The sequence below is a fragment of the Phalacrocorax aristotelis genome, chromosome 3 (genome assembly GCF_949628215.1).
Source record: "Phalacrocorax aristotelis chromosome 3, bGulAri2.1, whole genome shotgun sequence".
Lineage (NCBI taxonomy): Eukaryota > Metazoa > Chordata > Aves > Suliformes > Phalacrocoracidae > Phalacrocorax > Phalacrocorax aristotelis.
In genome coordinates, this window is record NC_134278.1 from 65,545,174 (window position 1) to 65,562,578 (window position 17,405).

The 17,405-nt window shown below is 43.2% G+C and overlaps 1 protein-coding gene across 1 annotated transcript in view; it reads right to left on the minus strand.

Moving 5' to 3' along the window:
- TXLNB (taxilin beta) overlaps nt 1-7,755 on the minus strand; it is a 37,089-nt gene extending 29,334 nt beyond the window's left edge. The window contains exons 1-2 of the mRNA XM_075087783.1: nt 7,614-7,755; nt 1,445-1,861 (exon numbers count right to left, since the gene is read on the minus strand). Of these exons, the coding sequence (XP_074943884.1) occupies nt 1,445-1,847 (403 nt within the window). The 5' untranslated portion in view covers nt 1,848-1,861; nt 7,614-7,755. The remainder of the gene's footprint in view (nt 1-1,444; nt 1,862-7,613) is intronic.
- Nucleotides 7,756-17,405: the final 9,650 nt, after the last annotated feature.

Here is a 17,405-nt window from a genome sequence, read left to right on the forward strand (position 1 = left end):
AGAGCAATGGGTACTGCCAGCCAGGTCTGGGCTACATGATAGTGGTGTAAATCAGTTCCCTGACTTGGTGAAGAGAGTATGGATACCAGAGACAGTCTAATAACTATCTGGGCATGCATAGCTCAATCACTGCGGAGACATTTATGTATTGCTGCTCTTCTATTACCTCTCCATATTCGTTTCAGCCCTAAGTATGAGATGGAGCTTGAACACCACTTGTTCATCAAATACAAAATGTCCCTGGCATCCCTGGAGATAAGGACGGCTGTGGTGCCAGGGCTTGGCCGTGCTTTTCCAAATGCTCCTCTTTCCTGAGGCTGTGAGAGCAAATCTGCTTTCTGCTTTAGGCTGGACTTTTTCTACTTCAGGTCTAGTGCAGTCCAGGAGTACTGCCTGTGAAGAAAATCCACTATTTCACTCTCTCTACAGCACCAGTATAAATAAGTTGAAGAGAGCTAGAATAAAATCCTGGAGTGAAAACTGTTGCAAGTGCAGCTGGAGAACTGTGCTTTGGTAGTGTTTTCACTGATCTTGAAGAGGCACCTATAACTACACCAAAGCCAAAGCAATGGAAACTGAGGAACTCACTTTCTCCTGGACATTCAAGGAAACTGGGGAGAAACACCCCTGCTCTGTCCTATGCTTATTCCCTTGTCTGTAAGAACGCCCTGCAGTGATTTTTCTATAGGCTTAGCCTGCAGTTGGGTTTGAGTTCTCATGCAAAGGAGAGGCTTGAAGATTGACTGGAGTTAAATGTAGGAAGGGAAATAAATTACATGTTTGATAGATTGGGATGTAACTACATTGCTCTCTAGTGGCTGCCCAGCAGAAAGGACATACTTTACAAAAACTCGCTGAGAATCCTTTCTAGCTGAGCTAACAGGGCTCTGTCATGGACAAGATTATCTCTCAGCACTGTACTTAAAGAGAATAAGTGTATTGGCTTATTTCATATAGTCCCTGATGAGTCCAGAGGTCTGCTAGATGAAAAATAACCTGGGCATGTCAGTGAATTTGTTTTGCAGATTCCCATGCCACATAGCAGCGCCATTAGCACGGTTATAACTGCTGAGAAGTCATACCTGAGGAAGCAGGGGAAGAAAAATTCACTGAGGCACAAATGAGAGGCCAAGTTTTCCTTTGTCTAAGAAGCAACTTTGGCTAACTAGTTTGGGTGGCCCAAAAATATATCAGAATTGTGTGATATAATCCTAAACTTTTGTCTTTTTAAAAGGACTAACATCTGATGCAGCCTACATGTATCTGTCGGGCAAGTGCTGAAAATAACTATCAGTCAGAGAAAAGTTGTAACAGTGATTGTGATTTTCAGCGGTAACTAGAGGTCCCTACCATCCATGGCAGAAGCTTAAGATAGGAAAGAGCAAGGACCAAGGAGGTTTTACTTGTCTTCACAGAAGGGCTGCATAAGTACATAAGTACTTGCCTAGTCCTTTCAGGATTTTCTTCTCCAGCTTTTGCTCCTTGCTGCCACTGGGCTCCTTGGCTCTGGAAGCATCCCCAGGAGCCAGCTTCTCTTTCTCACCCTCCTCATTTGCATCTTCATACTCCGCATCCTCAATGCTGCCTGGCTCTCCCTTTTCAGGCCTGTCGGTTCCTGTAGCAGCGCTTTCCTTCTCCATCAGGCTTGCCGCAGACCCGTAGGTTTTAATAATGTCCTCCAGCTGCCGGCTCAGTTCCTCCGAGATGTCACACACAGCTGCTTCAGGCTGGGCGCTTGGCTGCTCTGCAGGGGCGGGAGTGGGGGGCTGTGAGCTGGGGGCAGGTTTGTCCCCACTCTGCCCCTGGATGTCCTGGCCCGGCAAGGTGGGAGACTGGTCATTCTCCATGCTTGGTGCAGTACCTGACAGCAAACAAATGGAGGGTTAATTTAAAAGCACATGGAATCATCTAATTGTTCCCAAAGCTCAGCTAGTACGTGAGTGATTTTTTTGTGGAATTTGGGATGGCAGCTCATCTGCTGGCTCTGGCTTGAAAAATATGTCACACTTACTTAAATAAACAACCCAGGTGATTTGCCTGCAGGGCGAAAAGCAAATTATATACTTCCCAAGAGGAAAAAGCTTGCACAAACCTAATACTTAAAAATCAAAACCTCTTATTCGTGTTGCCAGCGATAAGACAAGAAATGACACCTGAGTAATTTATACCACTACCCTCCTTGAACATACAATTTGCCACATGTTTACTTTTCTAGATCTGTTTATCTGCAATGCTGGCTATTTATATGGGCAGTTTCACTTCAGAGCTCCATCAGTTTCATTTCCTATTTCTCCCCTGTTGGCACATCTTAAGTCAATAATCACAAAAAAGGAATATTTTAAATGAAACCAGCAAACTGAAAATTGCGCTGTGCTCTTGGAGAGCCCAGCGTGGTGCTTGATCTACAAGTGGCCTGGCTTGGTACTGTCACAACAACAGCAAAGAATAAGATAAACATCTATAAACCACTCTTCTCTTGTACTTGCTGCGTGCTGCTGACAGCCTGTCAAAGTACAAATACAGAATAAATCAGTGAAGTAAAACCGACAGGGCATAACATGGGTTGATAGTCCATGGTGTTTTCTGGGGAGAATTTCACATAGTTTGTTCCCAATTTGCAAAGGGAAGCTTTTGTTTTCTCTTTGAGTGGCTGCACTCAGCCAGGTGAATCCAGAGCCCCCCGATGTGTTTGTGTTCCTCTGGAGGCTGCTCCGGCTTACCCAGGACCTGGCAATGAGGGTGTCAACGAGAGTGTCCTGGGCACCTGCTCCCCAGCTCCTGCAAGGTGTGTGCCAGGAGAAACACCATCTCTGACTGTGTGCCATTGGAAAACTCAGTGTAGAGAAGGTTCCTTCCTTCTCAGAGTGCCAGCAGAGCTGCTGTTGCTGCTGCATTGCCCTCATGAGGTGCAGGGTGCACAGCTGGGTCTCGCCCTGCAACTACCCTCTCCTTCTGCTTGACTACAGACTCTGTATTCTTTATAGCCATAGGTCCTTTCTCTCTCTTTTTCAGGCTGATTTTTGTTCCCCCCTTTAGTGATACGATTTACAATGGTGCCAGCAGGGAATGGAGAGAGGAAGATTGCTTTCTCAGTTCTGTTCCAGCACCCGAGGTGGATGCTTTCTTGTTTTTTAAAAGACTACTTGCTTTGAAAAGATGGAGCTAGCTGGGAAGCATTTAGTTCCCTGTTCAGTTGGCCATAATATATATCTTCTATGGTGTCTAAATTTCTACAGCTTTCAAAATCATAAACTAACTTGGCCAAAGGCAGTATATAATAAGAGAGATGTAATTTACTCTGATACATGACTTGATGTTTGTTATTAAACAAACTGTCCCCAGTGACAGTGATGTTAGGAAGTGCAGTGTTGGCCATCACTAAGGCACCGTTTTTCATTATTTGATTGTCTAGTTATTTGTCTGGGCTTACAGATAAGATAGTAAAATGTTATGGTTTATCATCTCTCAAGCAATTAATTGTAAGCCTATAATTGAAAGCTATAATTGAAAGTAGGGCTCAGAATGTGCTTGAAAACTGTTAGCTATAAATCTCTGCCCCTGCAGCCCTCCCACAGGTACAACTCGCCAGCAGGAACGGCTTGGGAAAGCAGCTGGGCCTGGTCCCACGGACCCTGTCAGACAGACAGGCACATCCCATTCTTTCCTTCCTGCTTGTGGCATGGTCATTATATGATGGCAAAGTGATTGCAAATTATATCTGCCTGATTTTATTTCATATTTAGTTTAATTTACATTGAAAGATTAGACCCTACATGTGCAATTTAGGTAAATAACTACAGATAGCGTGAATGTTAGACTGCAGTTTGTGATCTTGTTTTAACTAGGGTTAATTGGCTGCTAATTAATTCAAGGTCAGTAAGATTATTGTAAATACTAATCTAGAAGCTCCACAAAATAAGTGTTTATTTCTGACATGTTCAGAGTAGTGTTTACAATTGTATTCATTAATTTGAGCTAATTGGCAATTGGCGATCAATCAGCTAGAAAACCCAGGATCACCAGCTCTTGTCTAGACAGAACAAAAGTCTCACAAAGTACATCCCCAATTTAAACTAGCTATTTTTGTAGTATGTTCATTGCAGAGGGAGAACAGGACCACTAAATGCTCCGTTTCCAAACACCAATTTCTCTTTTGCCTCTCTCCCTCTCTTTGTAAGAAGGCACGAATTGATGTGGTCCTCAGTGCACCCCGACTCTCTCCCTTGGCTGACTGCCAGCTCCCAGCTGCATTGCTCATGGAGCAGCACTGTCCGGCTAAAGGTTTCCTCCTATGTGAATTACTAAGCCTGCCTGCAAACACAGTAGGCTTTAAATCAACAGCGGCAATCGATTTATGCGCAGTGTTTCTCAGTAATAAGGGGAACACACAGGTGAATGAAAGAGAAACTGGAGGTATAGAATCAAGGACACAAGGTGTTTAAAAGCTGTTCTCACAAGAAATCCTCCTGTGCTTGTTTTGGCTGGGGTAGTTAATTTTCTTCTAGTAGCTAGTATGAGGCTATGTTTGGATTTGTGCCGAAAACAGTGTTGATAACACAGGGATGTTTTCGTTACTGCTGAGCAGTGCTTACACAGAGCCAAGGCCTTTTCTGCCTCTCACCCCACCCCAGCAGCCAGCGGGCTGGGGGTGCACAAGGAGCTGGGAGGGGACACGGCTGGGACAGCTGACCCCAGCTGACCAAAGGAATATCCCACACCATATGGCGTCATGCTCAGCATATAAAGCTGGGGAAAGAAGAAGGAAGGGAGGGGACATTTGGAGCAATGGCGTTTGTCTTCCCAAGTAACCATTACATGTGATGGAGCCCTGCTTTCCTGGACACGGCTGAACACCTGCCTGCCCATGGGAAGCAGTGAATGAATTCCTTGTTTTGCTTTGCTTGTGTGCGTGGCTCTTGCTTTATCTATTAAACTGTCTTTATCTCAACCCACGAGTTTTCTCACTTTTACCCTTCTGATTCTCTCCCCCGTCCCATCAGGGGGGAGTGAGTAAGCAGCTGTGTGGGGCTTAGTTGCCAGCTAGGGTTAAACCACAACACTTCCCTAACATTCCTGGCTAGAAAGTGGTTAGTAATAATCAGTTTCTGAAACCATAGCAATTCACATCTGCTGGGGTTCCGGCCACCAGCCTGAGCAGGCAGGAACCACAAACATAACCCAGCAATGAACCTTTAATCCAAAGGTGCCCACCTGATGTATCGTACTGGGGATTATATTTACACAGACAACTGAATATTTTAATGCTTTATTCCATTCTTATTCAGGCTAAACCAGAGGTCTGACAACTACTTTCAGCACAAAGACAATGCTTGTTAAGACTTCTGCACCTTGTTTTATGTAACAGCTTCCCCAGCGTCACAGAGTTTATATTTGGGGAGACAGGGCAGCTCTCATCAGCTAAGAGCAGCCCACTTACAGCCTTTGATGTTGGGAGATTTTACTGCAGTTGGCCCCGGTCCTCCTTGTGCTCCAGCCTGTTTAACCTTGATGTACATCAGGAATTCTTCCTTATCAGGCCACAAAAGACTTTCGGTGCCAATCTCAGCAGGACCCAAAGTGTTTACATTGCACACTTATCTTACACACAGTAATGCCTAAAAATTAGGTGATTGAGCCCAGAAGAGAAATTCCTTGGTTCTTCAAGGAATTTTAGACTTGCCAAATTTTAGACTATTCACCTCTTGAGTTTTGCAACTCCTACTACCGTTACTGTTTCCTCTAGGCACCTTAACTTCCAACACAGCCTTATTCTGTTTTATAGCAAAGGGGGGTGACTGACCAGTTTTCTGACCGAGTCTGAGCATTGCATCTTGTTTACTCTTTTCCTCCTGCGCTCCCAAATCTTGGACCTGTTCCACAGCCCTGATATCAGCATCTGTCATGGCCCTGGTGTTTTGGATGGAAGCTTGATCGCAGGCACTTGTAGTTCCTCCCGACAGATAGCCACTCTGGTCCTCCTCTCCTCCAGCAGGAAACACCCCCAAGAGTCAGTGGGCGCTACTGCCTCCCCATTGCGGGACAGGCTTTTTTCTATTGTCCTCCTTCCTTCATTAAAAACTTGGGATAACCCAGGAGAGCAATGGAGCTCCTTGGGGCACAGGTGACCCCCAGTTTCATGTGGGAGGTGACAGACACCAGTCCTAGCCTGATGCCTTTCTATAGGAGGACTCGTGGCCATGCCTGCCATCCCACAGTGAGGCTGGTGCTTGGGGCAGCAGCAGTCTGTGCTTGGCCCCAAAGGCACAAAACCAGGCTGAGCACATAGCATAGCCACAGCTGCACTCAGATGCAGCAGAAAAAGGTGTGCTGCTAAGCTCAGTCTTGTAATGTGCCGAGTTTGCTTGTCTCTGACCATATCCCTTAGCATTTCACATTTATGGCAAGATTTGCCTTTGCTGTGCTTTGAAATCAGCCAGTACCTCCAAAGTAAAAGGTCAGTCGGCAAGAGCCAGCACCTGATTTAGCAGATCTGTGATAACCATCCTTCTGCTGCTGGGAAAACTGTCCCCTGTGCCGGGAGCCGTGTCAGCTCGCCTGTCGCACTGCCGGAGCGGACCCTGATACTGAGGCACCGTCCTGGCACAAAGAAAGCACAAAACAAACATCCTCTTCTTGGCTTCTCTGGCAGACTGTCTTGCATACTGTCACAGACTTTTGTTTAATCTTTTTTAAACAGAGAGCTTCGCCTTCCTTCTCATGGGAATTGCTTCCTCCTTCCCTTCTTGCAGCTTGAACTTCTAGAGGGTTTGCAAACCCTCTATATTTAGCTCTTGCCTCCCCACGTATCCAGCAGAAGGACACATGGCACCTGCTCTGCAGCCAGGAGTTATTTTAAGCACTTCTAAAATAAGTAATGGTATTTAGCACTTTATGCTCAAAATTCACAAACACACACACAATTCTCTAAAACAAAGTGTTCCATATACATACACCAGCCAGCATATGCTGATAAAAGACTGAATTTTTACCTTGACATAACACCAGATTGAACTACAGCAGCACCTCAAGGCAGCACATATTAAACTCTGGAATGGCCCGCACTACTGTAGCTCCAGTAACCCTCAAAAAAAAATGCAAGTGCCTTGTTACGGCCTAGACACTGTCCTATGTATTACTTCAGAAAGCGGTGATAAAATCAGCTTTATCAACTGCATGCTACATTTGAATAGTTTTATGATTTATGCACAATTTTCTGGTACAAAACTGAAAAAAATTCAGAGACTTTGTGGCAGGTTTTCATCAGGCATGGAAAAAACAGACTTAGAGACTTTCTGAAGTCCCCTGCCTCACCTCAAGTGAGCCTTGATCACTTATTGTTGTAGCAAACCAGCTACAGCTCTTAGTCTCACTTAAAGGCAGGCTCTACCAAAGTCAGCTTAAATTTTTTTGATCACTCTTTAGAGAAGCTTTTCCTACTTTCACCAACAGCCTTAGATACTTGCCTGTTTTCCTTCCACATCACAAGGTGCCCAGGCTTTTAAGGCTATTCCTAGAAAATGTGGGCTGACAGTCCCAAAGGGAAGTACTTAGATCAAAGTCCTTGTGCCGTGCCACCAAGCAGTGACAGCAAGGAAGCTGTTCATCAGACTTACCGGAGCAAAGAGAAGAGCTGAGCAGAGAAAAGTCGGGCAGAAAGCTCAGACCAGGGCACGCCAGCAACAGGACACTGGTACTGTAATCCAGCCACCAAGGGAAGAGGGACAGGAAGACCAAGCAAGGGGGGGAAGGACAGAATGACACAGCAGGAGCAAACACTGCAGAGATTTAATGCATGCTTTTCAGGGGACCAGCTCTGATAGGCGAGCAGGGAGGCTGCTTGCTAGCTGGCAGTGTAAGCCAGCTATGTTGGCTATTCCTGCTCCGACAGAGATAGCATGACAGATTAGAGACTCAGGCCCTCAGAAAGAGAATCCTTCCTTTGAAGGGCTCATACACAGCTGCTACCCTTCAAAATTAAGTCTTAATCCTTCCATGATTTGATGTGTTGTGCTGTGTGAAATTTGTCTGTATTGATATGGATTGGTCAGACTTGATATAATTTTTCTGTCTTTACCAGAAAGACTTGGATGGCTTTCCATAATGTGAACTCCCAGCTGTGACTGCCCTTCCCAACCGGGGATTTGGGCAGGATTTGTTGAAAACCAGACTCATTCTTAATCATAGACTCGCTGGCTGGAAGGGGCCACAGGAGGTCTTTAGTTCATCCTCTTGCTCAAAGCAAGCTCACCTGTGATCTCAGACCAGGTCTATCAGGGCTTTATATTAGTCTTAAAATCCTCCAAGGATGGAGACTGCATGACCTCCCTGGGAAGCCTGTTCTTCTGCCTGACTGTCCTCACTGTGAAAAAGTTCCTCCTTACACTTAGCCTGAACCTCCCTTGTTTCAGCTTGTGCCCATTGCCTCTTGTCCTCCCACCTTATGTCCCTATGAAAAGCCTGTCTCTGTCTTCTTGATAATCTCCTCATAGGCACTGGGGGCCTGCAGTTAGGGGCCCCCAAAGCTGTCTCTTGTCCAGGCTGAACATCCCACTTCCTCCAACTTCTCTTCATGGGACAAGTGTTCCAGCCCCAGCCACCGCAGTTCCCCTCCAGTGAATTGACCAGCCTCTCCCATGGGGCAGCAATGGTAAAGGAGATGGCTGTTGTAGCTGTTCCCCTGATCCCAGTAGCTCTCAAACAAATGTTCTCGTTGCTGTCAAGGTAACCTGCCTGACCTACTTTCTGCATGTTACTGTGTGGGCTCACATTGGCCCAAAGTTGTTTATACAAACAAGCAGAGCACTCCCCGGGAAGCTCAGCTGCATGTTGTTTATCCAGCAACCAGCATCTCCCACTGCTGTGACCCACAAACCACTCAGGCAGCATCCTGAGATGCCAGATGGCCTAAGGACCATCTGCTGCCCACTCCCTAGAGAGAGATGTAGGTCAGTTTAATGCACAAATATGCAAACAACTGAGATGCAATAAGCTGGTACTGGAAGTGGCAGCCAGTGCTATGAGAAGAGAAAAAGTGAAAAATAATAAGGCTCAGAACAACAATAGGAGAAAAAACCACATGTATACTACAATGATTTGGAGTAAGCCTTCAAACAAAACCGTTGTTGCATGGGACTAGAGGATCAGAAATGTTTTGCATCTGATTTATGAGGGATGTAAGAGGAAAAAGTACCAGGCAGCTCAGTATCAAGAAGTACTGGCTTAGAAATAGTCCATATGTTAGTAGCATCCCAGACTTTCACTGGAGAGGAATCATAGAATCATAGACTAAAGGTCCTGCTATATTTTTGGAGATAGTGTCTGTGGGGTGGAAAGAACATACTTGGGCTGGTTTCTCATTAATCTTATTAGTATACTTGGAAAAGTCATCTCATATTATCTGGGAATATGTGGGCATCATGGCTTAAGGAAAAAATCAGTTCTTCAAATCTTCTTCAGACACTGGTGTTGGCTTGGTAGCGCTCCTACGGAAGTCAAAGATTTAAGGATCATAAAAGGGAGATTGCAAGGTCGGGGGCTTTTGCTGCAAATCTTTTGGAGGAGGTTGGGAACCATCTGGATGTGTTTTGAGAGAAGATAAAGCTCTGGGGTTGTTTGTGACAAGGCACTGTGAATGAGCAGAATACCAGTGAAGATAAGAGTGTGTGTGCAGGTTCCTTGGGCTCCTTCTGTTTTGACTGGAGAATTCTCCTATTCTAGTAGTTTTTCTTTTGAAATAAAATCAGCTCCAGGGTTTCTGAGATCAAAATGAGTAACTGGGCTACCAACAGCTGCATTGCAGAAATTTACTCCAGCATATCCTCACTCCTTGGCAAACACAAGGCAAGACACGTTCAGCTTCACCCTCTTCTGCCGGGGTCAAAGCTATTACGTGTTAGCTCATTTTTGCAACAGCCTGACAGCGTGCGCACAGACCCTTATCGCAGTTCAAATGACACATGAGGATTCACTGGGCAGTAGGAATTTGGTGGAGTCCTTGAGACACCAGAGCACGCTGATAAGAAGAAATTAGTTGGGGTCATCATTATAAAAGTTAGCTACAAGAAATCCAAAGCTACACGTTCTGAATTGTTCCTAAACATGCAAGTAAAGAAAACAGTCACTGGTACAGTCAGGGAATGGAAAGGGGCAGATAAAAATCAGTGTTCCTGAGTATGTGGGGAGTATGTCTGTACAGCCCCAGAAGATTAAAAGGCATTTTCTGGATTTTGGCCCATGAACTGAGACAACCACCTGAAGAATGGAAAGGGAAACTCAGACTGAGAAATTTAGAGGAGTGCATTGAAACTGTCACGCAGTCGATTTACATGCTGAGGACTGACCAGCTGGCGTTCTGACTGCACACTGCCATGGTTGCATCTGGTAAGCTGAAGAGAGAGCTGTCTGAAAACCCTCTCTGTGAAACCTGCACTGCTTCTGGGGTTTCTGCTTTTGCAACGCTTTGGGCGTTTCATGTCCCTGTTTAGGGGAAGAGAATGAAAAGCTAATCCACAAGAAAGGAGAAATGTACCTCCCCCATATTAAAGCCAGACCCCTCCTTGAGATTTGCTGTAACAAGGTTGAATTTCTTTTTTTGTTGTGTTCAGTTGTGAGCTGGATTGCCTATCCATAACCCTACTGCCTCTTTGGTGCACGGTGGCATTTCCACCGATGTAATTGGTGAAGTCACACAGAAATTGCTTGTCTTGCAGCCTGTTTCTGGATTAAAGATAATCATCAACAACATAAACCTACTGAAGAAACAGGCTTCCCAGGGGAAAATGTATCTAATAAGTGAATTTCTACCTGTATTTATAACTTTTTCTATATGATATTCAATGCATTCAGCCTTATCAAATGGAAGGACGAGTTCATCATTAAGTCAATTCTATTGAAGTTTTTGGGTTTTCTTCCTATCTTTTTTTGGCATAACTTCCTTTCCCCAGGCCATTTTCCTCAACTGCAACATTCAGGTCTCACCTGCTGATGCTCTCCCCCTCCCTCTGGTGCTAATATCATTGGCATTGAAACAGTTACTTTTGGGGGTTTTATGTATACTTTTTGTGTGCCATGAGAAGGTTTAGGTGAAAGACTGACAGTTCAAGTTTAGAGTCTCCCTTTCAAATGCTCAAGAGCTTTACAAAATTCAGACTGTCTGAAGGCAATACTCTGTTGGATAAAACCACTTTAAAAAAGTTTTGAGGGTTTCTTTTTCACCACGAGCAATGGCAAGCCTCTATTTCTTCTTCCACCTAAACGAAAGCTTGATTTGTACAGAAGCCTTAATATCCCCTGGAAGCCATACAGACTGATTTGGCCTGCAGGCCAGTCTGTTGACAGAAAGTGAAGAGGCTGGGAGGGTCTCATGCCTTCTACACTGGCCAGAAAAGGGCCACATGCTCCTGTCTGCAAACTCTAGCTGCTCTGCTCCACGAGATCCTGTTTGCCAGCAGCACAAGAAAATCTGGAGACAATAATTTCTGGTCACAAGGGGATGCAGACTGCAGTGGGCTGCCATGGCCTGCCACTTGAATGACAGATCTATATCAGTGAGAACATAATTTTTGGATTCTAGCAAGGAAACCCTGCTAAGAACCTGGAGGAGTTGTTCACAACTTTCCTGCTGAACAACTTTTGGTTTATTTTTGGAAAGATACAAGTCTTTCAGATTATATTGTACTTGGGCAGAACCAATTCCTGCAATACCACTACTTCAGTTAATTATATTGGAAATAAAATGGATCCATTCTGTTGAAACCCTTACGATAATATATTTATGCCATTACATAATTATATAATATACTTATAATGTGATAATATATAGTAACAAGCAGGTATGTGAGATACATAATGAAAGTATAGCATGTGTGAAGAAGGATTTAGAGATGCCTACAACATACAATGCAAAATTAGAATTTAGAAAGAGCCCTCATAAAGGTCTCGAGACACAGAAGATTGGTGATGTGTGAGCAGTGGTCTAGAAGTCAGAAGCTTGCTGAGTCTGGCAGTGTTTCCCTGCTTTGGGCAGCTCTGCAGCTGAACCAGTGTTGGGAGAGTCCTATGAGGTCCCAATTCAAAGTCTGTCAAGACCAATCTCCATTGGGTTTAATTTGCTTCTATAGAAATGTTGTAAACATCTGGACCAATCAGACATTTTGCATAGTGACCTGTTGGGAATCATTTCTCTTTTGCTTAGTCCTGTGCTAACAAAAAAAAGGGGGAAAAAATCCCCATATTTGCATTTATTTGCATACACAAAGCAGGTGTTCCACACTGCATCAATTTTCTACAGATTTCCGAGTCCCAAATCGATCTCTAAAGGGTTGGGAGGTTATGATTTGCCTTCTAATAAGATTTTATGGCCTGAAGGGTTTGTCATATACCTATGGCTTGCCAGGTTTTTTTCTTCTACAGCTCAAAGATCCTGGCTACCAGGCAGGATCCAATGGCAGTTAATAATGCAGCCAAATGAGCTGACACAGAAAATCCCAATAGGCAACAGACTTAACTATTTTAAGCAAATAATTTAATTCTTAATCTACATCAGTAAGAATATAATTTCTGAAATTTAGCAAGGAAACCACTCTAAGAACCTGGATAAATTCCCCACGGTTTGCTACTGAACAGTTTTTGATTTATTCTTGGAAAGATTCAAGTCTTTTGAAACCTTAAGAGCAAGCAAAATCAATTATCAGGGTTTCAATTTTCTCCAGGCAATTTCCACCGCTTCAGCTTGCCCAGGAGATAGGCTCTCCATAAATACATTATGCTATGTGCTATTTGAAGAATTTGGCAAAGTGGAGGATAGCTTCACTTGAAAAATCACACATAAGGTAAAGGAATCCCTCAGGTGAGGCAGGCAGTCACACTTGAATGCACCTCTGCAGTTTGGAGACAACTCTTCTCCAATATATATGGGTAATTTATTGGGCAGGAAAAGAACAGTATCAGTTGTTTCCAGTTATTCTGGTACTGCAGTGAAGTTACTGCTGATTTACACCATTATAAGCAAACACGAAACTTCAAAAAGGTACTGAGACCTAAAACTGTCTAATTTTAATCTTATTTATTTTTATAATTGTGTCCCTTTAGCTAGAAATGATCTTCTATCAACAGACTGTGGGAACAGAGCTGGGCCAAGTCAACTGTCAACCCTGGACATTTTGTGAACCTGCCAGGGGAAATCTCTGGGCCCAATTCAGACGTAATCATGCTGCAAATCACATATCGGGCATAATTTGGAAGTCTTTCAAATGCCAGAATTACCTTGGTCAAGGGTGAGTTGTAGAGAAGAAATAATCTATTCCAGTAAGATAATGTAAACTGACTTGCTCCTAGGTAGCTTTTTGTTTTTCCTTCCTTTTTCTAGCCCCTTCCATTTGCTAGTAACATTCACTTGCATCAGTTTCTTTTTTTTTTTTTTTTTCAGATTGCTGCTAAAGCTGGCTTGTAAAAATTAGAAATGGAAAAGACTTATTAAAGGCTCAGTCCTGCAGCTGCTCCATGTGTGGAACTGCCATTGATTTCCCAAGCAGCACCTGCTGGTGAGCAGCACAGAGAATAAAGCAAATTAGAAATTGAAGGCTAGCTCTCTCAGCTGTACGGGCTGTACATGGGCAGTAAAGCATCTCGTAATTGGAGGCAAACATCTTTCTCTGGAAAGGCCAAGGTCCAAATTCTGCTGACAGTCACAAAAGGGGGTGGGGGGAGTTGGGCTGAACAACGCTGAGGTTATGACTAACCTGCCTAAGACCACGGGAGGGAAGAATAGGGACTGACACAATGGGAATGACACAGATGGAGATAACACTTAAACAACACTTGGAAATGAGGGGGACATTTGTGGTGAAAGATAAAGATGTGTAGAAAGAAGGGGGAAAATAACAGAGACATTGATGGTGAAATAAGTCCTAATGAGAATTTTTCCTTTGGGTGACAGGGTGGCTGATGAACTGTTAGTTCAGAAAGAACCACACGGTGATCTGCAGAGCTGGCAGCACTACTGTCTGATGCCTAAAACTGCTGCTGATGTAAACACCAATGACCTATTTTAAGACATGCGTGGAAAGAGAATCACTACATGGAAAACACAAAAGGCTGCAAAAGATATATTGGCGTTAACAGATCAAAACTGTGAAATGGTGTTAATTGGATTTTTTTATAAGGGTTTTCTGGCTGTACAGGTAGAACCACCTCATTAAACATAACATGTTTGGGGGACCAAACGGGTAAGGAAGAAAATAGAACCCAAGAGATGAAAGGATGAATAAATAAAAGATCAGGTGAGAGTGATTTTCATATTTTATTGAGCTTAAAGACAACTACAAGAGGTGGCACCAATGTCACCTATTTGTTATAATATAGTAAATCTTCATTTTGTGTACATAAAATGCAAGTCATATTTCTTGTGAAAGGCAAATTGGTCTCTAATTTAGATCCTTCACTTGAATAGGAGTATACAGACAGATATATGCATAATATTTAGTCTCAGGTATCTTCAGAGGTACCTCCAAAACTCTACTACTACCATGAATTTAAAAAGTTTTTTCTTCCAATAGTACTCTAAAAGAGGGGATAGGTTAGATCGCAGTGCTTCTCAATAACCTCAGAGGTTATGTAATTTGGAGAGTGTCAAACCAGTTGGAATGTGAGGAATTGCTGAACTAGGGAAAACTCAACTATTTAGCACCTCCTTGGAATCAGGGAGAACAATTCTAGTTCATCTGCACACTCTGAAATCATCATCATCCAACCTGTAATATTGACTCTGTTCCTATAGCTCTGCAAGACACATCACTAGTTAGTTTACCTTACTAATTTTTTTTTTCTTTGGCTCTTAGTTCTGTTTTCTGAACCCAAAATGTATTTTACTACAGATCACAGTTATCTGTGGTTATAATATTAAAATAAAATTTTAGAATTAAAGATGTAAGAACAAACTCCTGTGGCAGTGATTTCCAGTTGTGTAGCAGCTTGCATGCAAGGATCTAATACAACCTTTTAAGCAAGTTCAACATCAAGCAGCAGTGAACTGCAAAAAGCACATTGTACTCATTATTTGAAAGGGTAAACTGAGACACGAAGTGTTACATTGTAATACACAATAAATAATGACTTGCCCAAGGGCCTGCAGACAGGAACAAGATGTGCTCAGCTTCTACTTTAATTGTGGCATGCTTGCTTTATGCAGGAGGACCAGAGATGCCTGCTCTGAGTGAAGGGAAGGTCCACCTCATAAAAACGTTCTGTGTCTTTATGTGCCTTGACTTTCTGCACAGGGTTTGCATCAGTTGTGAAATTCATAGAACCTGTCTAGACAGCTTGAATAAAGACGGTCTAAAATAAACACACTACTTTGCACAAAGGAGGGCTAAGTTACGTAAATTATACGACTGTAGGGCCTAAACGTTAGCCAGCACAAAGTAACCTTCTCTGTACAAAGGAACTGTACTTCACATGACCATGGAAAATTGAAATTCTGATTTTCATTAAATTCATAAGACACCTGTGAGCTCTCTGAGCCATTTCAGGGGTTGTGACTACGACAACCCACACAGGACAATGTAAATAAAATCCCAGGGCTGTCTTATTGTTATTCTAATGACTAATAAATATTATCTTTCTCAGTTTGTTTTCTGTTTTCTCATCATCTGGTCTCCCACCTGCCTTCTTTGTCTTGTAACATAGCCAGTGGGTAAGTCCTCCAGAGACACCCTTCTGCTGCATACTTGTACTCCCCTGGCACAGCAGGCCCCTGCTGTCTGGTTGCACCTCCAGGCTCTTCAGTGTTAGCTTCTGTGCCATAATCTTTTCTCACTAGGTGGTCATCTAGCAGAGCAGGCAGGAAGGATAGTCATTATTCATAAGATTGTGGACCGTTGCAGCAATCAGAAAATGGAAAAAATAAACTCTATCTTTAGTCCTGTTCTTTCTCACATATTTACCAGTCACAAAAAGGAGAAGCTACTGGAAGACACACCGGGCGCTAAGGCCCCCAAAACACTCCTGCGTGCTAGCCAACTGCAAACAAGGAGAAGATCCAGTTCCCTTAAGTCTGGCTTGCTCTGTCTCCTTCCTTTTCTGTCACCAACTAATATTTGACTAGCTGGCTCCTTATGAGGCTTTTATCAAGTTCAAAGTCCTGTTCTGTCATTCTGTTCCTTCGTATACTGTCAGATGTCAAGCATACTCACAGGTCATCAATCTTCCAGGTAACCTTCATCAAAAAGTGGAAGAAAAGATAAATGCAGCATTTCAGCATGATCACCCGTCTCAAGCAACAAACACTGTGGAATCATGAACACAGTAACTGCTGGCACAAGCAGGTATAAGCTGGCAACTACAGGAAAGTATGAAACCCCCGATAACAATGGATGCTTTCCTGGCAACCTGAATAGGTTGGGATTTTAAATACTATAAATATTTATTTCTTCAGTATTTTAACGGAACAACCAGAAAGACAAATGCATCTATACCCCTAAGATGTGACATACATGAAAGTGAAATATGCGTACACTTAAGCTTCCTTAAAAAGTAACATGCAATTTCCTCACAATGAAAGAGTCTGGGAAAAGCCACTGACCAAAAGCGGTTTGGAGCTGTTCATTTTTGTAGGGGAGGAAAAAAAAATTAGGAAAATGTTAGTCAATCAGATTTAGCAGAAAACATCTAACTCAGCTCTCCATCTACTTTCCTTTCCTTTTCAGTAGTTAAAGGCCACCGTTAAGGGTGATACAAACCCCCCAAACTAAGAAAGAAGATATTTTCAAGTTATTTTACCTTACGCTGAAGAAAAAAGTAACCAGAAGGTCCCACTAAGTCATTATTAGAATGATTTTAACAGCAATAAAAAACAATAAGCTAATGTCAGAGGAAAATACAGATCAGAAAATACTCTAATCCATTCCTGACCTGAACACTACTTTAAGAATATACTCAAATACATGATTATATATTTGAATTAAGTTAATAAGGACCTCAGACAGGCTTTTGGTTACCATTGTGAACCCTGACTTAATCCAGTCTGAAGTTATCATCATAACATGAGGGGTTGGAGTTACAGAGGATGGTTCACATCTGCACCTATGGCGCTGCACTCATGCAATGCTTCAACTTGGTCGAGCAGGGACTCCAGCAACACCCTTCCAGACTCTCAAGAAGGACTTACAAGACCTGAACCTGGTTTACACCAGTATGGTGTACCCTGGCCAAGCAATGTACAGTCCTCCTAAAATTAATAATGTGTTCAGAGCACTTTTAGGCCCACTGATGCTGGTGGGGTAACTGAGGGAAAACTGAAATAACTGTGTTAGATTTAGAATAGGCAATGCAATTTTGGCATAAAGTACTGCCTGCACTCCAAAAGGGATCCCAGGCATAGGACTATACTGAATAAGCTGTCAGTCAGG